Source organism: Oncorhynchus masou, chromosome 31 (assembly GCF_036934945.1).
Source record: "Oncorhynchus masou masou isolate Uvic2021 chromosome 31, UVic_Omas_1.1, whole genome shotgun sequence".
Lineage (NCBI taxonomy): Eukaryota > Metazoa > Chordata > Actinopteri > Salmoniformes > Salmonidae > Oncorhynchus > Oncorhynchus masou.
In genome coordinates, this window is record NC_088242.1 from 11,877,149 (window position 1) to 11,903,322 (window position 26,174).

At 40.4% G+C, this 26,174-nt stretch overlaps 1 protein-coding gene and 1 long non-coding RNA gene across 6 annotated transcripts in view; both read left to right on the forward strand.

The window, feature by feature from the left end:
• The first annotated feature begins 328 nt into the window (after positions 1–328).
• LOC135523426 (cytohesin-1-like) overlaps positions 329–26,174 on the forward strand; it is a 44,443-nt gene continuing 18,597 nt past the window's right edge. For 2 of the 5 annotated variants that reach the window (XM_064950092.1, XM_064950095.1), the window contains exon 1: positions 16,972–17,437. Coding sequence is in view for 2 of the 5 variants with exons in the window: in XM_064950090.1 (XP_064806162.1) it covers positions 648–729 (82 nt within the window). In the remaining 3 variants the exon portion in view is untranslated. Of the gene's footprint in view, positions 730–8,821; positions 8,988–16,971; positions 17,438–17,482; positions 17,595–26,174 lie in introns of those variants that run through there. The other 3 variants (XM_064950090.1, XM_064950091.1, XM_064950093.1) reach the window with 3 other exon arrangements.
• LOC135525108 (uncharacterized) lies at positions 6,524–7,166 on the forward strand. The gene is made up of 2 exons (XR_010453067.1): positions 6,524–6,613; positions 7,012–7,166. It is a non-coding gene; the product is annotated as an uncharacterized LOC135525108 (long non-coding RNA).

Sequence of the window (26,174 nt, forward strand, 5' to 3'; positions counted from 1 at the left end):
GCAAATTCAAGGACAATTATGAAACACAGAGAGACGAAAGATACATTATTTTAATAGTAAAAAAAAAAATTGTTACATTTTTGCGGGGGAAGCTTGGCTCCCCCTTGGCATCCATGAATACACACCACTGTGGAGAGGGGAGCAGAAGGTGTGTGTGTGTGTGTGTGTGTGTGTGTGTGTGTTTGCTTGTGTAATATGTAATCAGTTCTAAGAATAATTCAGCAACTGCTAGAGGGAGAGGGGGTGTTGGAAAGAGAGTGAGTAAGCAGCAAACTGAAAAATAGAGGAGGGAGGTCAAGTAAATGACTGACAGTGAAGAGGAGAGAGAGTGGGGGGGAGAGAGAAGAGAGCACTCATAGGGGAGTGAATTAGTGTTTGGCAGAGGACAGGAGAGAGCACTGGAGGTTGGATCATTCAGGGGAGCGCCTAGTGAGCTGAACCCAGGAACTGCGCCTCGACGGTGGGATTGATAAACCTGTGTGTGGAGTGGTGCTGCCTGTAGGGACTGACAGAGTCACAAGACAAGAAGAGAGAGACAGTGAAGAGAGGTAAGAAAGAAGAGGACAGAGAAAAGAGGAAAGGCGCTATAAGAACATCGGAACACAGCTTCAACACCGAGCTCAACACTCACACACAGACACAGTGTAATGATGGGGACTGTTAGTGAGCTGTGTGCTTCCAGTTTCCAGGCATTTCTTTGTCCAACAGTCAGACCTGCAGCAACTAAAGGTAGGTCACCTCTAATTGTCCATGATAACAAAAACAAGTTTATTTCCTGGCAAAACAAGAGGACCACAATGGAAACTAGATAGTCATTTTCCATGAAGAAAAATTGACGGGACTTGCTTTAACTCTTTACAAGTATGTTTGTGGTAGAGGAAGAAGTATAAAACGTTTTACTTAAGCCACGAAGTTAAATATAGTCAAAGTTAATTTAGTAAAATAAATGGTCTGATTACTTTGAAAGACCTATCAACCTTATTACTTTGGAATGTGGGGCAGTTAGATCACTTATTTCATCACAAACAACTAGACTCAGACTAGCCTACTACACTCTTATACACCATCCTACTAGAATACCACAGGATATGCAAACTGTAATAACAGAGTAGGAGGCAATTGTAAAACTTTATTTTATCCCAAGCATTTATCCCTTACTTCAACCATACATTAATTTCTTAATCAAAGGATAAAGATGTTAAAAGGAAGTTATGACAGGATAGATAAATACATAGGATAGATAAATAAATAGAATATATACATACATGGATAGATAGATAAATAAAGTAAGGATACAGGGATAGAGGAGACCTAATGGATGGAGGGATGAAGGGATAACATGAGGATAAGTTGGACTGATTTGGTATGATAAAGGAATTAATGTATGGCTGAAGATATAGATGTGCGCCCCCATTGTTATAATTTGAATGTTTCTAAAAGTTTCATGGCAGTTAATTCAACAGTGGGAAGTTAGCTAAATTAGTTGATGTGGTTACTAAAACAGCTGTACCTCTTTTAATAGATAGTTATGTTCTTATTTCAATATTTTAATAGCATCGAAGTAGACCAAGATGCCATACCCTTTAATAAGTTTTTGTCTAAAGTGCTGGGAAAGTGGTCAAAATGGCAGCTGTTTCAAAAAATGAAGATGAAAGTTGTTCATGCCGTTACTAAAACAGTTGTATCTGTACAATATATTTATGTTCCAATTCCAGATATGAATAGCATCGAAGTAGACCAAGATGACATACCCTCCAAATTTATTGTCAAACATTTTGGTTAAGTGAAATTGAAATTGGCACAGCGTAAATATAATTTGTTCTTAAGTGACTTTCATAGTTAAATAAAGTTGACATTTATTTTATTTTATTAAAAAGTGGTCAAAACTGCAGTTGAAAGGAAAAAGTTGGTAAAAATGCGTTTATGCAGGTCCTAAAACAGTTCTATCGTTAGATCTGTATCGGATATTTTTGTTCCGTGGACAGATTTGAATAGCAGAGAAGTAGACGAAGATGCCATACTCTCTAACATTTTGTCTAACTTGTTCGTAAAGTGGCCAAAATGTCAGTTATTTATAAAAAAGCGACAGAAAATGTTTTTGATGCAGTCACTTGAACAGCTGTAATGTTTGATTGGTACCAGATAATTCTGTTATTATTTCAGATTTGAATAGCAGAGAAGTAGAGGAAGAGGTTATACCCTCTAATGTTTTGTGTAAGTGTTTGGCAAAGTCGTCAAAGTGGCTGATTTGTGTCAAAAGTTGCATTGTTGCATTTACAGTGAATGGATGTTGGAAGTAATGATGTCACAATGGGAGTTTTAGAATGTTGAAAAAAAGTCACATTAAAGCGGATCTGAAAGCATTTTAGTGAGCACTTAGATATGGTCATTTTCACATTTTCATACATTTTTTGAATGTTTGGAAATTTTGGGGAATTTTGGCAATTTCTCACATGGAATAGCCTTCATTTCTCAGAACAAGAATAGAACCCACAAATGCTGATGCTCCAGATACTCAACTAGTCTAAAGAAGGCCAGTTGTATTGCTTCTTTAATCAAAACAACAGTTTTCAGGTGTGCTAACATAATTGCAAAAGGTTTTTCTAATGATCAATTTGCCTTTTAAAATTATAAACTTGGATTAGCTAACACAACATGCCATTGGAACACAGGAGTAATGGTTGCTGATAATGGGCCTCTGTACGCCTATGTAGATAATCAATTAAAAATCAGCCATTTCCAGCTACAATAGTCATTTACAACATTAACAATGTCTACACTATATTTCTAATCAATTTGATGTTATTTTAATGGACAAAGAATGAGCTTTTCTTTAAAAAACAAGGACATTTCTAAGTGACCCCAAACTTTTGAACGGTAGTGTTTGTAGATATGCTGGCCTATTAGCCACATTAGGGCTGACTTGCGATCATTGTCCATACTAGTTTAGCTGTACTGACATTCCCAGACTTAGTTACATTTGTCCGTTTCCCCCAAAATATTGAGTCATTGAAACTTAAACAGTACACCCTGAATGGAGGCAGCAAACAATGTACCCAGCCAGCTGTGATTTGCAACCTCATATCAGTATTTTTTGGACCACCAAGAAATGTATTGGTGAATTATATTAATCATGCATTGAACTGCATCCATCTATTCTCCAACAATGCCTTAGTGTATGTCATGGAATGTTGAGTCAAAAATAACCTATTTTTAAAACCTATAAAGTTGCTTTTGTGGTATAAACTAGGAATTTTATATTTTTTGCTGATATTATGATTGTTTGTTTGTTTCATATCTGCAAAGTGGATCAAACACGGTCAGTTCCACTTTAAAGTGAATGTAGAAGGAAAAGAAGGACAAAAAATACAATAGTATATCAAAAAGTTGTATACAAGCAGACTATTCCAGACCAGTCTGCACATTTTTAATGGTGTTTCTAGCTTAAACAGTTATAAGGAGGAGTAACGTGCAGAAGAAGCATGACAAAGATTTAAAGTCAGGACATTTGCTTTACAAGTCCCATCTAATAAGTTGATAAACTCTTTTGTGTTGTCCTCAATGATTTGAAATGCATTGTCTTCAGATGTGTGGTTGAATTGGAAAATAAATAATCACAAACATCAAAATCCCTCTACTGTGACCCTTAACAAATATACAAAGATTGATGTTGTGTCACAGACAGTTCCATATCAATGTTCTGTTGCCGTGGTGATTTCTAGAATTCAATGAAACTCCTCAGGTTGATGTGCTCTGTGCTAATGAGTGTGTGTGTGTGGGGGGGGGGGTGACACTTCATGAGAGAGAGAAAGTGTGTGTGGGTGTGAGATGAGTGGACTGACACGTTTTGAGCCTCTTGTGGACCACGATCTTTCTTCCTCTATCTCACTCTTCTCATTTGCTTGCATTTTCCATTATTCTACCACTCTATCCAATCTGTCTCTCTCCCTTTCCTCCTCTCTACTTTTCTCAATCTTTCTCTCATTCTCTCCCTTCCTCTGTTTTGACTCCTCTCCTGCCACTGTGGTTAATTCCCCATTCACCATGGCTTAAATCATTTGACTGATAAAGTCCTTAAGCAGAAAGTCAGATTTACTATTTATATACCTTCTTTTCAGAGGCTTAATCATATATATTTTATTATATTTTCAGTCTTACTCCTTCATTTCAGAAGCTCAACCTCTCACTGTTCTCATACTCATTTTAATTTCCACACCTCCCCAACTCCTCCTCTCTCCTGTTCTTTATGCCAAATTTTCTTTCTCCGAAGCCAAACTCAGCTAATAAAGTTCTAATTCAAGCACACAGCTGCATAAGTCCCTCTCTATTTCCATCCTGTTTATCTGTCTCGCTTCTCTGTGTGTGTTGCCTCTTTAAAAAGAACAGGTCAACTATACTGTTTTCACATTTCTATGCCAAGCTAAACCAAGTCAGACCAAGCTGTACTGAATCCACCATAGTTGCTGGAACTGTGCTGGAAAGAACAATCTGTAAATATAATATTATAATCTGCACGGTACAGTTCTGGTTCGCACGATAGTGTCATCTTCCTTAATTTTCTATATTTTTTATCAAACTTGTTTGTCCATGACTGGGCTGCGACATGGTGTCATACACTTTAAATTATGTAACGAGAATTGTTAACTCACTATAATGACAACTGGTTTACTGGCCAAGTTATTGTTTTATATTGTTTAAACCTGCCTTGTCTTGGGTTTCCACTAGATGGGCCAGTGGCAAAGTCAAAATGATCTATATTGTAAAAATGTGTCAATTTTTTTGTTTGTTGTCTTAATTGAAGGTTAGGCATAAGGTTAGCAGTGTGATTAAAGCAAAAAATCCACCCTAAAACTATATTATGGCATTTGTTTCATTAGTCCACTGTTGATAAAGTCCGAAAATGTTTTACATGTCAGAAATCAAGTTTAAGATCATACCGGCTGTATTTCTGTATATTGAAAGTTAAACTTTCTTGAAAACTTGATTGCTGACATGCAAAACATTTTTGGACTATATCAACAGTGGACTAATGAAGCAAATACCAAAATATAGTTTTCCTTTAATCACACTTCTAACCTTATGCTTAACCCTAACCTTAAATTCAAATGAAAAGGCACATTTTGGTTTTAATGAATTTTTATGATGTAGACAGTTTTGGGGTGGAATTTTCCTTTAAGGTTAGGGTAATATTTACAATCAGATTATAACAAGAGAAGTTACAGAAATAGGCGGGTTATGACTTTGCCTCTGGCCCAGGAAGTGACAACCAGTCTTGAGTAAAACTGTCTAACTTTCTCTTTCGTTTTCTTGCGTGCACACAAGGCATTTTCAGATTTTCAACAGAGTATGGCAGGTAACTATTAGTATTTTAATACAGAATGAATGTGATATGTTGCTGGGAACAACAATTTATCTAATTTGTGTGTACTGTATCATAGTATTGTAAAGAGAGAGAATGCACTCACTCCTCTTGCCTAAACAAATGACTGGGTGCTTGGAAGCTGAGGACAACAAATTATCACATCAAAAGTGAAAAAGGCCAGCAAACACTTGGATTATGTTGCCATGAGAGAAAGTAAAACAAAATTTAAATAGTAATTTATATATTAGTGAGTGTGGGTCTTTTTTGTATTTTGTTGTATCATAGCAACCTGTTCTACTTGTTTTGTGGTAAATATATTTGATTCTAAATATTAGCTACCTGGCTAGCATTTATGAGGCTAACAAAAACGTTCCTCACACGCTGGGAACTTATTTCCTCCAATGTTATAATGAAAAGGTGCCTCTCGGTCCCAAAGCCCACGTTTTCTGGAGACTTGTGGGATGAGTGCTGATGACTTCGCCCACTGTATGTGCTTTCAGTAGCCTGATAGCATCCAGACAGAAGAAATCCACACACAATGCATCCCTAACCACCTCCTGAAATGGTCAGCTAGATCTGAACATAGTCAGACCACAAAGCGACTTTTGAGAGTCTAGACTCTCTTTTCAATGCAATCTTCGTATTCTGATAGCAGAAGTCGCATGCAAGTCTCCTGGCTATGTCCCTTATGAAAGAAAAAAAGATTGCAGTTTGAGTGCAGTATAGCTGCAGTATGCTGAAAATACTGCATCAAAAATAACCGTTTTTTTTACTGCAGTAATTTTGTAGTGTAACTGCAGTTAGAGTGCAGAATAACTGCATTAATTCTGCAATTACTACGTCCAAAATACTACAGTCGACTGCAGTTACTGCACTTTTACTGCAGTTTCAAAACTGCAATCTTTTTTGGTAAGGGGTAGTCTGTTTCTACATGCTCTAGTGCTTAATGCTGATTCAGGCGGCTTCAGGAATTTGTTTGTTACAGAGACTGACGGTATCAAACGTATGATTGTCAATAACCATTCTCTAATAATCATTCTCATGTTCTCTTTCTTTCAATTTGGACAGCCGAAATATTGGACAGGGAAAGGGGGAACCTTGTGGAGAGATTAAATGAGGCCAACATCAAACGTCTAGTAGATATACTCTTTAGCCAAAAGGTGATCAATCAATTTGAGAAGGAAACCATAATGGAGACACATGGGCGGGCAGATAAAGCACGCGTCCTTGTGGACATGACCTACGCCAAAGGTGAACATGCGTCTGGGCTCATGATCACCCAAATAAAGGTTGTTGACCTCATGCTGTACAATGACATCTTTTTAAAAATGGATTATGAGGATTGCAGGGATGGATCTCTAGGTAAGGAAGGATAAAAGTTATTCCAGCCAACACATAGTTATTCCAGCCCACTGGGTTTACAAAATTCCGATAACGTTCCCAAAATTCCCAGGTTTTTGAGAAATCCTGGTTGAAGGATTCCGGATTTCCTGCTTATTCCCTCCTGATTCCAGGAATCTTCCCACCAGATGTTCTGGAAAACATGAACATTTTGGGAAAGTTGTCAGAATTGTGCTACCCTACCTAATGTGTAATTTCAAACTAGTGTAATACTGCAGTTGTGACATGCTCTATTTTTCTCTCTGTAGTTTTCAACATGAGATGATGTGAGATGACTGAAGAGGAGAAAATAGCCACCTTTCAATACCACAATCCGGAGCCTGTAGATTTTTCTGTTGTTTATACCTTATCATATCATCCTTTCAAGGTTAAAAAAAATTCTCAATAAATAATCTACATTGAATGTTTTTGTCGTTTTTGTCCCTTCCTGTTTTTGTCCTCTCCTGCCACTGTGGTTAATTCCCCATTCACCATGGCTTAAATCATTTTACTGATAAACTCCTTAAGCAGAAAGTCAGATTTACTATTTATATACCTTCTTTTCAGAGGCTTATATATATATAGACGTATACCTTCTTTTCAGAAACTCTTTCCCCTTGGTTCTGCAGATATCAGTGGCATATCCTGTAATGCTCTCTCTCTCACAGCATATCCTGTTTTCCTCTCTCTGTGGCCAAACTTAGTGAATGAAGCTCTGATTCAAGCACACAGCTGTGCTTTAAAACCCTCTCTCCCTCTTGTGTCCCATTTTGCCCCTACTCTTCATCTCTCTTCTTTCTCTTCCTCTCTTGTCTACCCACATAATTTTCTGTCTCTCTCTCTCTGCCCTTGTATACTCTCACATCTTTGCACTCTCGCTCTATCTCTCTCTCTCGCTTTCATTGCTATGATGGAGAGTTAAAAAGGTCCTTTAGCCTGTCATCACGTAATTCACCATTCAGAGGTCAAGCTCTATAAATCTGTCATCACTAATTACCACAGCCACAAAGTCAAAAAACCCTTCCATTTCTAAATCAAATCAAATCAAATGTATTTATATAGCCCTTCGTACATCAGCTGATATCTCAAAGTGCTGTACAGAAACCCAGCCTAAAACCCCAAACAGCAAGCAATGCAGGTGTAGAAGCACGGTGGCTAGGAAAAACTCCCTAGAAAGGCCAAAACCTAGGAAGAAACCTAGAGAGGAACCAGGCTATGTGGGGTGGCCAACCCAGACAGGATGACCACATCAGTGAATCAACCCACTCAGGTGACGCACCCCCTCCAGGGACGACATGAGAGAGCCCCAGTAAGCCAGTGACTCAGCCCCTGTAATAGGGTTAGAGGCAGAGAATCCCAGTGGAAAGAGGGGAACCGGCCAGGCAGAGACAGCAAGGGTGGTTCGTTGCTCCAGAGCCTTTCCGTTCACCTTCCCACTCCTGGGCCAGACTACACTCAATCAGATGACCCACTGAAGAGATGAGTTTTCTACATTTTTTCTTCTTAAAATTTGATTTTAAACGTAACCATAAACGTTTGTGACTGTGGTAACTAGTGGACACTATAAACTGAATACATAAAATATTATCCAAGACAGACTGACCAGGTGAATCCAGGTGAAAGCTATGATCCCTGATTGATGTCACTTGTTAAATCAAATCCACTTCAGACATTGTAGATGAAGGGGAGGAGACAGGTTAAATCATTATTTTTAAGCCTTGAGACACGAATTGTGTGTGTGCCATTCATGGGCAAGACAAAATATTTAAGTTCCTTTGAACAGGGTATAGTAGAAATGCAACGCTGCTGGTTTCCCATGCTTCCCAGTTTCCCATGTGTATCAAGAATGGTCCACCACCAAAAGGACATCCAGGCAATTTGACCGTTGCCACAACTGTGGGAAGCATTGGAGTCAACATGGGTAGCAAGGGTGCTTGTGTGTGTGCATGTGTGACTTCTGGGGGTGGAGCTTAGCAAATATCGGAATAGCAAAGCTTCTGATTGGCTGCCCAGTAGCAAGTATTACTAAACCACGCCTTGTTTCACCGCATGGGACGCCCCGGTTCTGAGTCAATTCATAGCCGTTACACGTCATTTTAAGATAGAAAGTCGACCTCTAAATATATATATATCTGAGCGCTCCAATTAATAGTTGCTACGGGAGCAGCAATTTGTAAAGTTTTTGAAAGGATTCGTAGTTTACAGAAAGGCTACATGATGGTTCTGAAGTCGGCAGACGGAGTGGGTAAGTAGCACCAGACTTAATTAGCCAATGCTATTTGATGTAGGACTTAGCTTTATAAACAGTTAATACCTGTATGCTATTTATTTTTCATCTAAGTTATTGCTACCTTGTTTCTGTTGGCTATTAGTAACATGTTTTCGCCGTGCCTTTTACGGTTGACTGGCTAAAATAACTTACCCAGCCTGCAATAGCGCAACAGGTATTCATATGCCAATTTCAAGACGACCTTAGAACAAAAGGTTCATTTAGCGGACTGAGTTGAGGCCATGCAGCGGTGTGTGCACTGTGTATCACTGAAATCATAATGCGTGTGTGTCTACGATGCATCGTTCCTACATCAGCCGAAGACGTAAGATGCGTTTTCCAAAACACCACGCAGCGAGATTGTTTGCTAAGTGAATTGTTGAGGCATGTGTCGATACTAATTGGATCAAAAGAAAAGCAGTGCTGCTCCGATCAGCTTTCTCCATTCAAATCTTAACATAAAGAGCAACTGAAGGCAATAAAAGTACTTACTTTATGTTCGTATTCCTATCTTTATTTATTATTGTTGCATTGTCGAAAAGGAACCTGCAAGTAAGCATTTAGTTGGACGATGTATTCCATGCCTATCCAGAACATACGAATAATAAACTTAAACAACTTCTCTGGTAGAAAACAGCAGTTGTGGACTCAATTCACATGACAAATGTGAATACTTTAGACTTGAAAATAAAATGACTGACTTGAAATTACAAATAATTTGTAGTCTGCAAATTGACCGCAAGACTTCCAAACATATACAATATTTGACTAAAACATAATAATTTCAAACCTTGCATACATTTGCAGGGTTTCTTCTGGATCAAAATGTGTCTTAGGTGGTGGGGGCGTGGCAGTCGGCATGGCCAACAGTGCTGTCGCCAACTGAACATTTTAAAAGCCATCCTGTTGGCGGCAGTGACAAAAGTATCCAGTTTTAGAACTAATTTCCTGCATTTATACACATTTTGCAGTGAGGCTGAGAGAGAAATGCTAATTTATGCCTGGATTCACCTAGCCAGTCTGTCATGGGAGGAGCAAGTGTTGGGGGGGAAATAAAATCACGGGCTGCCAGTTGGGGAATCCAGGTGTATGTGGCTTAATCTACACACAGCCAGAGACAGTAGCCACAGCATCGCCCTTGGAAAATAAAAAAAACACAGCAACAGATTGGCTAGTGAAACGCACACTCTGCACTCTGATTGGACCTTCAAACTGTCAATCAACACAGGTCGGTTGAGCTCGCGAACAGATTGTTGATTTGCTGTACAGATACAGGATCGGGTGCAGTGCAAACGTCAAATTGTAGAAAGAGAGGATTGCCATAATAAATAAATATGCAGCTCCCTTTTCGAGCTTGTCTCATCGCTGCAACTCCCCAATGGGCTTCTCCGAAACATGACCCGCAAAACCGCGCATCTTAACACCAGCCCGCTAAACCCGGAAGCCAGCCGCACCAATGTGTCAGAGGAAACACGTTAAACTCATGACCAAGGTCAGCCTGCAGGTGCCCGTCCCGCCACAAGGAGTCGCCAGAGTGAAGTATTTGAAATATTTGCTTTTGCTTTCACACGTTTCTAATACTACAATAATTGCTAGCGTTTCATAATTCCATTACCTTACTGTTTATTGCAACACGTAGACATTTCTGTATCTTCTTGTTTGAAACAAATGATCCACTCCAATTTGCATACCGCCCAAACAGATCCACAGATAATGCAATTTCAATCGCACTCCATACTGCCCTTTCCCACCTGGACAAAAGGAACACCTATGTGAGAATGCTGTTCATTGACTACAGCTCAGCGTTCAACACTATAGTGCCCACAAAGCTCATCCTTAAGCTAAGGACCCTGGGACTAAACACCTCCCTCTGCAACTGGATCCTGGAGTTCCTGCCTTGCTGTCCACAGGTTGTAAGGGTAGGTAACAACACATCTGTCACACTGATCCTCAACACCGGTGCCCCTCAGGGGTGCGTGCTTAGTCCCCTCCTGTACTCCCTGTTCACCCATGACTGCGTGGCCAAGCACGACTCCAACGCCATCAAGTTTGCTGATGACACAACGGTGGTAGGCCTGATCACCGACAACGTTGAGACAGCCTATAGGGAGGAGGTCAGATACCTGGCAGTGTGGTGCCAGGACAAAAACCTCTCCCTCAATGTGAGCAAGACAAAGGAGATGATCGTGGACTACAGGAAAAGGAGGGCCGAACAGGCCCACATTAACATTGACGGGGCTGGAGCGTGTCGAGAGCTTCAAGTTCCTTGGTGTCCACATTACCAACAAACGATCATGGTTCAAACACACCAAGACAGTTGTGAAGAGGGCACAACAACACCTTTTCCCCCTCAAGAGACTGAAAAGATTTGACATGGGTCCTGAGATCCTCAAAGTTCTACAGCTGCACCATCGAGAGCATCCTGACAGGTTGCTATAGAAGGTAGTGTATACTTTTTTTCATTTAACCCTTATTTTACCGGGTAAGTTGACTGAGGACACTATCATTTACAGCAACGACCTGGGGTATATGGCCCAATACATCACTGGGGCCAAGCTTCCTGCCATCCAGGATCTATATACTAGGCGTTGTCAGAGGAAGGCCCAAAAAACTGTCAGACTCCAGTCACCCAAATCATAGACTGTTCTCTCTGCTACCGCACGGCAAGCGCTACCGGAGCGCCAAGTCTAGGTCCAAAAGGCTCCTTAACAGCTTCTAATCCCAAGCTATAAGACTGCTGAACAATTAATCAAATGGCCACCCAGACTATTTACATTGCCTGCCCCCCCCCCCCCCCCCATCATCCTTGACTCGGTATCGGTATCCCCTGTATGTACGCTACCTGTCAAATATTTTGATCACCTACTCATTCAGGGGGTTTTCTTAATTTTTACTAGAAAGTGTTAAACAAATCAAACTATATTTGGGATTCTTCAAATAGCCACCCTTTGTGTTGATGATAGCTTTGCACGCTCTTGGCATTCTCTCAACAAGCTTCATGAGGTAGATACCTGGAATGCATTTCAGTTAACAGGTGTGCCTTTAAAAAAAAGTTATTTTGGGGAATTTCTTTCCTTCTTAATGCGTTTGAGCCAATCGGTTGTTGTGACAAGGTACGGGTGGTATACAGAAGATAGCCCTATATGGCAAGAACAGCTAAAATAAGCAAAGAGAAACAACAGTCCATTACTTTAAGACATTTTAAGGAACTTTGAAAGTTTCTTCAAGTGCAGTTGCAAAAACTGATGAAACTAGCTTTCATGAGGACCGCCACAGGAAAGGAAGACCCAGAGTTACCTCTGCTGCAACGGATTAGTTCATTAGAGTTACCAGCCTCAGAAAGTGCAGCCTAAGTAAATGCTTCAGAGTTCAAGCAACAGACACATCTCAACATCAACTGTTCAGAGGACACTGTGTGAATCAGGCCTTCATGGTCAAATTGCTGCAAAGAAACCACTACTGAAGGACACCGATAAGAAAAAGAGACTTGCTTGTGCCAAGAAACATGAGCAATGGACATTAGACGGTTGGAAAAGCATTCCTCATGAAGCTGGATGAGAGAATGCCAAGAGTGTGCAAAGCTGTCATCAAGGCAAAGGGTGGCTTCTTTGAAGAATCTAAAATGTATTTGGAATAATTTTTTTGCTTTTTTGGTTACTACATGATTCCATATGTGTTATTTCATAGTGTTGACGACCCTTGAATGAGTAGGTTTGTCCAATAACTGTCTGTCATGTGCACACAGGCAAAATTGATCATGCTGCAGGCAGCATAGAGAAGAAAAGCACATGTTTAAAGCTGATAATTGATCGCATGGTGCAAGAATGAATGCAATTAATTGAACGTTATGATGGACACAGCTTTGTAGAAACAAAAACATACACAGCCTCTGCTCAACAAACTGTAGAACAAATCGTTTGTTGAGTATTGATCATGTTCGGGCCTCTATTAGAAAAGGGGACCGTCTTAAACAGTTAAACCAAAGGGAACGTTTTGGGATTTACAAATTACAGGCCACTAAATACCCTGGTTCAAATGAAGATATGGATTTACAAACTACAGGCCACTAAATACCCTGGTTTAAATGAAGATATGGATTTACCAACTACAGGCCACTAAATACCCTGGTTTACATGAAGATATGGATTTACAAACTACAGGCCACTAAATACCCTGGTTTACATGAAGATATGGATTAACAAACTACAGGCCACTAAATACCCTGGTTTAAATGGAGATATGGATTTACAAACTACAGGCCACTAAATACCCTGGTTTAAATGAAGATATGGATTTACAAACTACAGGCCACTAAATACCCTGGTTTAAATGAAGATATGGATTTACAAACTACAGGCCACTAAATACCCTGGTTTACATGAAGATATGGATTTACAAACTACAGGCCACTAAATACCCTGGTTTAAATGTAGATATGGATTTTTCACCCTTCCTGTAGGGTCGTGATGGATCCATTTGCTGTCATCTAGTGGACATTTTGCTCTATTGCCCTCAGCTATGGTTAAACTGTTGTTCATGTTTTGCTGTGTACTATGGTATATTTAGCATTCTTATTCTTGACACTTCTCCCAGTCATATTTAAGGTTAGAACTACCTTTTAGTGTTCTGATACTTCTAGTTTGGAGTTGTGTTATCATAAAAATATAGCTACAGTATTTCAATGTGTATAGTACTGCTTACTAGGTGTGTCCAATCAATTGTGTAACCAATCCCTCTTCCAATTAGGGCTAATTGAAAAGCTGTTTAAATGAGGACCTTGTATTCCTCTTTTTTTGTACTCCCTGACAAAGGCCATGCAGCCGAAACGTGTCGTTTAAAAAAAAAAAAAAAAACTTTTTCTATTGAACATGCCATACTAATAAAGGCATTTTAATCAATTATATGAAGAGTGCCTTGGTCCTCCTTTCTTTTTGATGACCAATTTACCCCTTTTACCAAAGAGCACCTTCTATCTACCAAAGTTTACTATTGTGTACCACAGTAGCGCTTCCCTTCCTCTTTCTAAATCGTTTGGAGTGCTGCATTTCGCAAACGATATTGTGCTTATCATTCTCATGGCTATCAAGCAATGCATTCCGCCAAATAGTCATTCACAATCTAATCTGAGTGCGGCCACAACTAGATCTTGTTTCAAAGTACCAATAAATAATCTTATCTATATGCCTAGCAATCAAACGTTTTAAAATCACACTTTTACAAGTCTGTCACAAATGTCAGCTCCAATAAGCCCCTTATGGTGAACTACATGTGAACGAGAATCATGACTATTTCGAGTCATCGTTCGCCGATAGGGGGTCCTGTGTGCCCAGGGCATAACTGACTCAAATTAACAAAATGAGTAGAAATATTCATTAGCAGTAAAACATTGAAATCAGCCCGAGCCTTATCAGGAAGCCAATATAGAGAGACTAGCACTGGAGTAACATGACCAAATTTTGGGGTTCTAGTCAGAATTCTAGCAGCTGTGTTTCAGCACTAACTGACGTTTATTTGGTGCTTTATCCGGAGACTAGAGCACTGCAGTAGTCTAATCTAGAAGTGACAAAAGCATGGATGATCTTTTCTGCATAATTTTTGGACAAAAAAGGTTCTGATTTTTGCAATGTTACGAAGATGGGGAAAAAGGCTATTGATATTTTCGTCAAAGAGATCAGTGTCTAGAGAAACGGAGAGGTCCTTCAGTTTTCTTTTCAGACGACTGTACAACCATACCGATTTAATTGGCAAATCCAACAGCAGAACATTTTGTTTCTTGGGACCTAGAACTAGCATCTCTGTTTTGTCTGAGTTTCAAAGTAAAAAATGTGCCGCCATCCTCTTCCTTATGTCTGAAAGACATGCTTCCAGGGTAGGCAATTTTTGGGGCTTCACCATGTTTCATCGAAATAGCAGTGAAAGTTGTGTGTTTCCGAATGACATCACCAAGAGGTAGAACATATAGTGAAAACAATAGTGGTCCTAAAATGGAACCTTGAGGAACGGTGACTCTTACAATTGATTTGTCAGAGGACAAACCATCCACAGAAGCGATCTTTCTGAAAGATAAGATCTAAACCAGGCAAGAACTTGTCCTTGTAGACCAATTAGGGTTTCTAATCTTTCCAAAATAATGTGGTGATGGATGGTGTCAAAGCAGCACTACGGTCTAGGAGCACGAGGACAGATGTAGAGCCTTGGTCTGATGCCATTAAAAGGTCATTTACCACCTTCACGAGTGCACTTTCAGTGCTATGATGTGGTCTAAAACCAGACTGAAGCATTTCATATACATTATTTGTCTTCAGGAAAGCAGTGAGTTGCTGCGCAACAGCTTTTACATGTTTTTTTGAGGGGAATGGGAGATTCGATAGGCCAACTTGTTTTTTTGTGTGTTATTATTTACAAATATTTTCTGGGTCAAGGTTTGGCTTTTTCAAGAGGCTTTATTACTGCCACTAAAAAGGTGAGTTTGGTACACAGTATAATGCTTGACAGTTTAGAGGCAATGACTATTTCCGTGAATCTGTCGATTACAGGATTAAAAAACTTGAGCATCTCCATTGATCCAGGGCCTGGCAGTTCTGTGCTTCTTGTTAATCCAGCCACTTTGTCAGATTTCAAAAAGGCTTTACGGTGAAAGCATACCATACGATTATCTGAGGCGCCCTGCATACAAAACCATGAAAAACATTTTTCAACCAAACAGATGCATAACGAAAGTCAGAAATGGCAATAAAAATCGCTTACCTTTGAAAGTCTTCATCTTTTTGCAAACCCAAATGTCTGTTACACAATGAATGGTCGTTTTTGTTTGATAAAGTCCTTCTTTATGTCCCAAAATGTCAATTTATTTGGCGCGTTTGATTCAGAAATACACCGGTTCCAACTCACACATCATGCCTAAAAAGTATCTAATAAGTTACCTGTAAACTTGGTCCAAACATTTCAAACAATGTTTCTAATCCAACCTCAGATACCCTAAAATGTAAATAATCGATAAAATTTAAAACGGAATAATCTGTTTCCAATACCAAAGAAAAATGAGGAGTGCACTCCTGTTCACACGCACCAAAAGACTAGAGTCCTTCTGAGTGACACATGGAAAGAATAGGACTACTTCTTCATTTCTCAAAAGAAAAACATCGAACAATTTCTAAAGACTGTTGACATCTAGTGGAAGCCATAGGAACGGCAATTTGGATTCTAATAAATTGTGTTTCCCATAGAAAATTGTTGGAAAATCCAATGACCACAATTCTTATCCCCCTGGATGGATTGTCCTCTGTGTTTTGCCTGCCAAATCAGTTCTGTTATATTCAAAGACATTATAACAGTTTTATAAACTTTAGTGTTCTCTATCCAAATCTACCAATTAAATGCATATCCTGGCTTCTGGACCTGAGTAACAGGCAGTTTACTTTGGGCACGCTTTTAATCCGGATGTCAAAATACTGCCCCCTAGCCTTAAGAAGTTGATGCTTTTGGGAAACTGGGATCAGGTCTGTCCAGAGGTTCTTTGCATCAACTTAGTATCAGTAACTGAAACTGTAGCTAATGGACTCGCAGCAGTCCAACCCGGAAGCACACATTGAGTAATAGACTCACTGAGGTTTATGTATTGTAACATCTCTTAGAGGACAAGTTGTTTATGTTGCCTGTTTTTAAAAAAAGAAGAAAAAGAAAAGTGAAATAGTTGGACAGAGTGCCCCTTGTTGCATAATGGTTTGTTTATCATTAAGTCAGAGATCATATTCAGTGCTGGAGGTCATAGGTGTACAGTCCGACAGTCATGAGTACACATACCTAGGGCTATGTGTGAGAGTCCACGGGGTGGAGACTGTGTATAATGCTTGGAGGGAAAGAGGGAGGAGTTGCGGGGGAGGGTTCCCCCCCCTGTCATGTCAGTGATTTCTCAACAAATGGTAGAGTGATTGAGCTGAACACTCCTGGTTCACACACACTTGCTCTCTCGTGCTCTTCCTCACGCCCTCTGTGGTGTGGTGGAGCAGCTAGCCTGTTACCTTGCTCGCTCTCTCATTACAAGTTTGTAGTAGTGTAGTGATGTGAAAGACAGATGGTAAGCTTGGCAGGTAATTAAGGGTTAAGGACAGTCTGCCTGGTTGCAGGGGAGAGGGGGGCAGTGTTGGTTATTTTAGTATTGCACCACGGGATTGGAGGGCTCAGAGGGACTGGGATTGTCTGGGTTATACTGCTTGGCTGGACTGGGGTACTGGTGGGTTGCACTGGGACAGAAGAACCAGGCTGGTCTGCTGTATTGGGAGAGAAGTCTGGACTATATTATTGAGAGACTACTACTGCCAGACTGGATTAGACAAGGACTGGACTTTATTTTTTGAGCTGGAGTTTTTCTGGGCTTGACTGGGTGAGAAGTGTCTGGTACTGGACCTGGGAAAGTCATTCTACAGGTACAGTAGACAAGACTGGAGTGTGTGTGTGTGAGTGGGCTCTGTGGAGACTGTTAGACGGACTAAAGGGTGAAGCATGTGTTCTGGGAGAGACCTGCGTCTGGACCTGTGTTATACTGGTAACAGTGGAAAGACTGGGAGAGACAAACTCGCTCAGGTAGGAACACTACACGCTGTGTGTCTACCCCTTTTCCCGCTCATATTATCGTCACACTGCTAGGAAACAGCCACCTCTTGACATCAGGAAACACACAGCAAAAATATAGTACATGCTGTATCAGCTGATTAAGCAATGTGTGTGTGTTAAGGTCTGATTGAGAGATGCAACCGTAACTGCATGCTCTTATCAGTGCGTGGGCAGAACAGTGCATGCGTGTGTCTGTTTGGGTGGACAAGACTACACAATGTAACCAAACTATCCCACCCAAGCCTTCTCAATACCCACCAGAAACATTGAACTGCTGTCATATACTGGTAGCTAGTTTTAACAAATGTATCAGGTCAATGCTGATTTGTAAAATATCCACAATACAAAAGATGATTCTTCGTTGTTTTAAATGTGTTTATTGATAGAAGTAAGAGGAGCCATTTAGACTCCAAGTGGCCTTAACATAGACTCTTTACCATTTCAGCACTAGTTAACCCATTGGTTACAGCACTATTTAACTCATTGGTTACAGCACTAGTTAACTCATTGGTTACAGCACTAGTTAACCCATTGGTTACAGCACTAGTTAACCCATTGGTTACAGCACTAGTTAACCCATTGGTTACAGCACTAGTTAACCCATTGGTTACAGCACTAGTTAACCCATTGGTTACAGCACTAGTTAACCCATTGGTTACAGCACTAGTTAACCCATTGGTTACAGCACTAGTTAACCCGTTAACCCAATCATTACAGCATTCATGGTGTTGTCACAGATACACCTTTCACCACATTTTTCTGCCAACTTTAGCATCCCACCTTCTTTGTGTCCGCTTTCTTTTATATATGAAAGGTATTGCTGGCAACAAAGCCACGCATGACCTAGTCATGATTGAAGTAAATTCCTGCCTACGGCTTAGTATGAAATGTAGCCGTAATGCTGAGGCAGCATTGGCACACGCTACACTCTTAAGCTCTTGATGGTTGCTAGGCAGCACCCGTTACTACTATCCTCCTGGCAGTTCTACACTTTAGGAGGCATGTCACTTCACCCATCTCTTCACCAAATGCACTGTTTTCTTAACCACAACTTGATGGACCCATAGAGGATTAGTGTGGGAATAGATATTACTGAATGACGAACATATTGGAATAAAGTAGGCTAATGCAATTGAAGGCATCAAATTATTGCTTAATGAAAGTCATCTAATTTTGAATATATTTAAAGCAATATTTCCAGTGGTGTAGAGTAATTAGGTAGTACTTTATAGTATTTTTACCTAAGTACTTTTTGGGGGTATTTGTACATATTTTTGACAACTTTTATTCCACTACATTCCTAAAGAAAATAGTGTACTTTTTACTCACATTTTCCCTGACACCCAAAAGTACTCCTTACATATTGAATGCTTAGCAGGACACACATTTTCTAATTCACACACTTATCAGGAGAACATCCCTGGTCATCCCTACTGCCTCTGATCTGGCAGACTCACTAATCAGAGAATATCCCTGGTCATCCCTACTGCCTCTGATCTGGTGGACTCACTAATCAGAGAATATCCCTGGTCATCCCTACTGCCTCTGATCTGGTGGATCCCTACTGCCTCTGATCTGGCAGACTCACTAAACAGAGAACATCCCTGGTCATCCCTACTGCCTCTGATCTGGCGGACTCACTAAACAGAGAACATCCCTGGTCATCCCTACTGCCTCTGATCTGGCGGACTCACTAAACAGAGAACATCCCTGGTCGTCCCTACTGCCTCTGATCTGGCGGACTCACTAAACAGAGAACATCCCTGGTCGTCCCTACTGCCTCTGATCTGCCTCTGAACATCCCTGTCGCAGACTCACTAAACAGAGAACATCCCTGGTCGTCCCTACTGCCTCTGATCTGGCAGACTCACTAAACAGAGAACATCCCTGGTCTATCCCACTAAACAGAGAACACTGCCTCTGATCTGACAGACTCACTAAACAGAGAACATCCCTGGTTGTCCCTATCCTCTGATCTGGCGGACTCACTAAACAGAGAACATCCCTGGTTATCCCTACTGCCTCTGATCTGGCAGACTCACTAAACAGAAAGCATCCCTGGTCATCCCTACTGCCTCTGATCTGGTGGACTCACTAAACAGAGAACATCCCTGGTTATCCCTACTGCCTCTGATCTGGCAGACTCACTAAACACAAATGCTTCGTTTGTAAATTATGTCTGACTGTAAATAAACAACAAAATCGTGCTGTCTCGGTTGCTTAATATAAGTATAACAGTTTAGCTTTCGTCCGTCCCCTCGCCCCTACCCGGGCTCGAACCAGGGACCCTCTGCACACATAGACAACTGACACCCATGAAGCATCGTTACCCATCGCTCCACAAAAGCCGCGGCCCTTGCAGAGCAAGGGGAACCACTACTTCAAGGTCTCAGCGAGTGACGTCGCCGATTGAAACGCTATTAGCGCGCACCACCGCTAACTAGCTAGCCGTTTCACATCGGTTACACTCACTCCCCTTTTGACTACCTCCTTTTCCGCAGCAACCAGTCAACAGCATCAATGTAACCGTTTAACTTTAGTTCGTCCCAACGCCCCTACCCGGGTTCTAACCAGGGACCCTCTGCACACAGACAACTGACACCCACAAAGCATCGTTACCCATCGCTCCAAAAAAGCCGCGGCCCTTGCGAGCAAGGGGAACCGCTACTTCAAGGTCTCAGAGCGAGTGACGTCACCGATTGAAACGCTATTAGTGCGCACCACCGCTAACTAGCTAGCCATTTCACATCGGTTACATAAGGAATTTGAAATGATTTATACTTAAATATACTTAACCAAATACTTTCACGCCAGTAGTATTTTACTGGTTGACTTTTACTCTAGTAATTTTCTTTTAAGGTATCTTTTACTTTTACTGAAGTATGACAATTGGGTACTTTTCCCACTACTGACTATTTCTGCACCATTTCACGCTGCTTTGAGACAAGCATGGGGGACATGCTCAATCAATGTTAGATTTTTCTTTCCACTGAATCTCCATTTGGATATTGGTTGGGCCAGAATTAGGCTTTGGAAATGTTAGCTGAGGTGAGTGCTGCTCATGATCATCTTGTCTAGTTGGCTCATTTATTTACACTGATCAGAACATTTAGCCAGGCTGTTGTGTAGCTTAACAAGCGGATTATTTTGCTCTTCACTTGCAGTTGCTCAGTAGCCTAGGCCTACTCCCAACCAAACGCCTGTGACTTGTCTTAATCAATCCAATGTGATTTTGTTTCACTGAACCTCTATGTATATTTGGTTAATTCTCTGGCTGGGCAAATAAGTGGAGGTGGCATAGGTCATCTCTTTGTTTGCTGATCTATCACTGATTATAAACTGGGTGGTTCGATCCCTGAATGCTGATTGGCTGACAGCCGTGGTATATCAGACCGTATACCACGGGTATGACACAACATATACATTTTTACTGCTCTAATTATGTTGATAATCAGTTTATAATAGCAATAAGGCACGAGGAGGTGTGGTACAGCAGTTCCTCCTTTAAAAGTTGCGATCTTACACTGCGGGACTTAGAGGTACCCAGCATCACGGCTTCATTGCTCCAGACCTCCGCAAGGGAGAGTTAGTGCTCATTATGCATTTGGGTCCCAAGCTTTTTATATGACCAATCATGCATATCGAGACGAATTTGACGCGAGCCACTCATCCCTGGTGACTTTCTTCAGCAAAGATGGCTGACAAACCATTACGGTGGAAGCAAATGTTAGGAATTATAACGTTATAACGAGTCAAGCAAAAAATGTACAATTTAGAGGAATATGTTAGTTAATGTAGAGACAAATGATTGTGCATATTTTTTTTGTCATAAAGTAAATGTACGAAAATCACTATTTAGCAAGTTAGCTGACTAGCTAACATTAGCCAGCTAGCTAGCTAATGTTATGACATTGTAATTCAGGTTTATTTAATGTTTTAGGGACTCCTGAGAACCAGCAAACCACAGTGGATGTAAAGAATCTAGCTAGCTAAAGCTTTTACTGCACGTTGAATGTACAACTATTTATTTTCTTACTGTGTAGTGGAGGATAAAAGTAACTCTATGCCTATGGATGTGTAGCTAGCTACATTATGTAGCTGATCTGTGTACGGAACCTAAAACGTTAGGTTCTGAACTAATATTCATACCAATGAACCTCAGCTATCATAGTTGTATCAAGTTCAAGTCTGAATGGCATTAATGAAGCCTATGGATTGAGTGGAATATAATCGCTTTATTGTGCCAAGGATGCAAGTGTAGCCTGTACATTGAATATATTCACTGATCATGTACTCTTCCTTGGCAATAAAGGTGTTGTTCAGGTATGAATCTCTGAGATATTCTTTTTCAGTCATATCCAATACCAGGTGTATCAAACTCCATTCTTTGAATGATGCCATAACTGCATGCATGTATTACAGTTATACACTTCAACAGTGTTTACCACTCCTGCTCCTGGGACATCAATGGTTACACATTGTAACTATGCAATAGACTAGAAACATGATTTAAGCAAAAGCTGATTTGTAATTCATATATATATAGACAAAAAACAGTACAACTACACTGCCTATGCATATCTAACTCCCGTCATCTGCATTAATCTGAGGACACAGGATAGGTGTAATATTTCAGTGAGATACTTAATTTCAACTAATGGAGAATGTAAAATGCTTTATTGAAAGTTAGTTATCCAGGTGTTATTAATACATACATTATAAATATAATTGTAATATTATAAATATTATAAAGTTCAATCAGTACTTCAATGCACATATGGTGTGCATTATAAAGAAAGAGGAGCTTGGGAGAGAGGTGTAGCAGACAGAACTATATACCTAGGTGTCATCTAAAATAACCCTAATTTATAAGACTGTTCTTAATTAATTAATGGTGGTGTTACCATCTATGTGAAGCTAACCACAATAGTGGACTTTGCGGTTAGCCTTCAAAATAAAAGTATGGCATGATTCTATTTGTATACATTTGCATTACTGTCAATGACACTTTTTTAAAATTTATTTTGAAGGCAAACCACAAATTCCACTTGTGGCTAGCTTCACAACACATAACTCGGTCCGGTCGAGCCTCACTAGCCAGATGAAGCAAGCTGGCTGCTTATAACATTAGCTTTGGACAACAGGGTTAAGTAGCCAGCTAGCTATTTATTTTCTTGAACTGAAGTTCAATTTCAATAGGCTAACAACAAGTGGCAACCTAGCTAATACTTACTCACAAGGATTCCTAAATCATTGCTAACAATAATGAAAATTACTGTAGTTTCTACCAGTCATTGTTTTCAGGCTGATCGTTTTATACTGTTCAATACAATCAGAATGGAGAAAGACCCATTGAAATAATTTAGAATATATGTGTTGCCACCCAAGGATCACACACTACTCATAAAGCAAATGTAGAACTTTTATTAATCAAAAACATAAAATACTTAAATGCCATATGTTATTTTGGCCATATCGCCCAGCCCTAGTCTGAGGACGTCGGGAGATGGATGTGGTAACCGGCCACTAGGGGCAACAGTGAACGCTGTTAGCTACAAGTAGTTTTTGGTTTTGCGTTGTGAACGGGGATGGCGGATGGGTGTTTGGAATCAGGCAGATTCTAAGGTTGTATTTGAGTCCAGCAATTAGAAAGTAGTTTTTCATATTTTTGCTTTAAGCCTACCCCAAATCTTAATCCTTACTTTAACCATTCGAGTGATTGCCTAACCTTAAGAATTCTGAGTTAATGCCTAGACTTAACACTAACCTTTAAAAATTGGGATTTAATGCCTAAATTTAACCTTAAACACTTCTAACTTTGACATTTGGAACAACTTCTAAATTTGCCGTTTGAGAAACATCTGACGTGAGACAGAGATTGTATAGATTATTTTGCTTGATCGTGTATAGGCATCTCCAAAAGCCCACGGAGATTGTGAAATATGAAGATGAGACTCACATGCTTTTGAAAATATAGATGATTATTTTCTATGGGTATCATGATGAGGATACTCTCAATGTAAGACCCCCACGCCTGCTCCCTAACAAAGTGGAGTGAGGGTTGGAAAGAGATTAAACGTGGATTTAAAAAAAAAATGGGCTTGGGCTCTGTTTCAAATAATCACTTTTTTTTATATATGACAGTGGTTCCACACGTTGCTGTGACGCAAGTGTGGAAAAATATAATTTGTATTTTTTTCTGTTATTCATTATATTCTTAGTCTACTACAAAATGTGTTGACTGTGATCGGTGTAGCTTAAGTTTCGTCTGTTTTAATGAACAAAATATCGTTTGATTTCCTGTGCATGGCACAGCCATGTAGCCGATAGACTACACAGACCAGTAACATCATTAAACAAAAAAAATGCCATTCTATTATTTTGAAATGACATTTTATTAGTCGTATAATGTTTTCTAGGACCTGCCTAAAACGCATGTAAAAATGGATTTCTTTGTAATGGTGTATATTCAATGGATTGATTTAAAATAGATGTCCGCCCACATAGGCCCACGACTACTTCCTCTCCTAAAATGTGCAGGTATGTGCACGGGAGATAGAAAAGGCTTATCCTGGTTTAAATGTGACTATGAATTGGGTTCTAAAATACATTGCCAGATGATGATGTTTCTACAAGCAGCATACCGTAAAGTTTGTCTGTAAAAGGTAACGGTGAAGCCTCCTGCCTGAGGGGAGACTCAAGAATATCGCATCCCCCCTCTTAAAGCTCTAGAGTGGCTGCATTATTTACATACTCATAACCACCACTATCGGGATGAATCACATTTACACTTTCCCTCCATTCTTATACATGGTTACACATGTGTGTTTGAAGGGTAGATAATCACAAGCAGTGGATCGGAAGTAGTACACTCCTTTCACTTGTGCTGTGAAGGTGCAGTACCTGCAGCAGAGGACGAGAAGAGGATAAACTTTTCCCATGAAATTATGCTTTCTTTTCACACACTAAACACCTCCAAAATCAGAAACAATTACTGTAGGCTATGGAGCTATTACCATGTTGCTGTCTACACCTCCTACCCAAACCTCTGAGTTGCTAGTGGTAGTCAGAGTGACGTGTGGGTTGTTTTGAAATGGACCAGTGAGTGTAGATTATTACCTGTATCTGGGTTGTAGGCCTTGCTGATGTTTGTAAAGATTTTGGGCTGGACCACTATAGTTTCAGCAGTAGTGAGGGGTCCTACAATATCAGCCAGTGAAGCAGAGAAGGTCACCTTTTGGTCTGGCTGTGAACACTGAAGAGAAAATGAAATGCATAGTATAAACTGCATAGTCTAAACCAGGGTTTCCTAAACTTAGTCCTGGGGCCCCACCCGGGTGCACATTTTGGTTTTTGCCTTAGCACTACACATCTGACTCAAACAATCAAAGGTTTGCAATGAGTTGGTTATTTGAATGAGCTGTGTAGTGCTAGGGCAAAAACCAAAAGTGCACCCAGGGTGGGTTGGGGAGGGGGCAGGTACGAGTTTTGGAAACCCTGGTCTACTGCCAGAAGATTAGAAATGGGCCATTTTCTACTTTTCAACTGAGGTAAACAACCAATACTAGCCTGGATTGTGTCCCACCACCCGCCAACCCCTCTTTACGCTACTGCTGCTCTCTATTTATCATATATGCATAGTCACTTTAACCATATCTACATGTACATACTACCTCAATCAGCCTGACTAACCGGTGTCTGTATAGGCTTGTTACTTTTATAGCCTCGCTACTGTTTTTTACTGTTGTTTTTATTTCTTTACTTACCTATTGTTCAGCTAATACCTTTTTTTGCACTATTGGTTAGAACCTGTAAGTAAGCATTTCATTGTAAGGTCGAAACCTGTTGTTTTCGGCGCACCTGACAAACTTTGATTTGATGTTTTGGAGATCTCTCTCTTCAGCTCCTCCACCTTTCCCTCGCTGTTACTTTGGCCCCCAGGGCTGAAAAACCACGAAAAGAATCATCAGTGAACATTCAATCTACCATAGGTTTAAAAAATGTGAAATGGAAAGGTTAACTAGAAAGACCAACTATTTCCTTTTTAAGTAAATGTTAATCATTACCTGCATTCTCCGTCTCACTAGCTGTCACTCTGGCCCCCATGGTTGACAGTTTGCTGCTTGGGCTGAAATTATGGACATTTTTTTAATGCTCACAGCCAGAATTTATTTTGGACCACTTTTTTGTTGTTGTATTTTATCCCCCTTTTCCCAACTTCAGTTACGATCTTGTGTCATTGCTGCAACTCCCCAATGGACTCAGGAGAGGCGAAGGTCAAGTCATGCGTCCTCTGAAACATGACCCGCCATATTGCACTCCTTATCACCTGCCCGCTTAACCCGGAAGCCAGCTGCACCAATGTGTCTGAGGAAACACTGTTCAACTGAAGACCACAGTCAGCCTGCACCCACCTGGCCAGCCACAAGGAGTGGTTAGAATGTGATGAGCCAAGTAAAGCCCCCCCCGGCCGAAACCTCACCTAACCCGGAACTCCCTGTCACGGCCAGTGGTGATACAGCCTGGGATCGAACCCGGGACTGTAGTGAT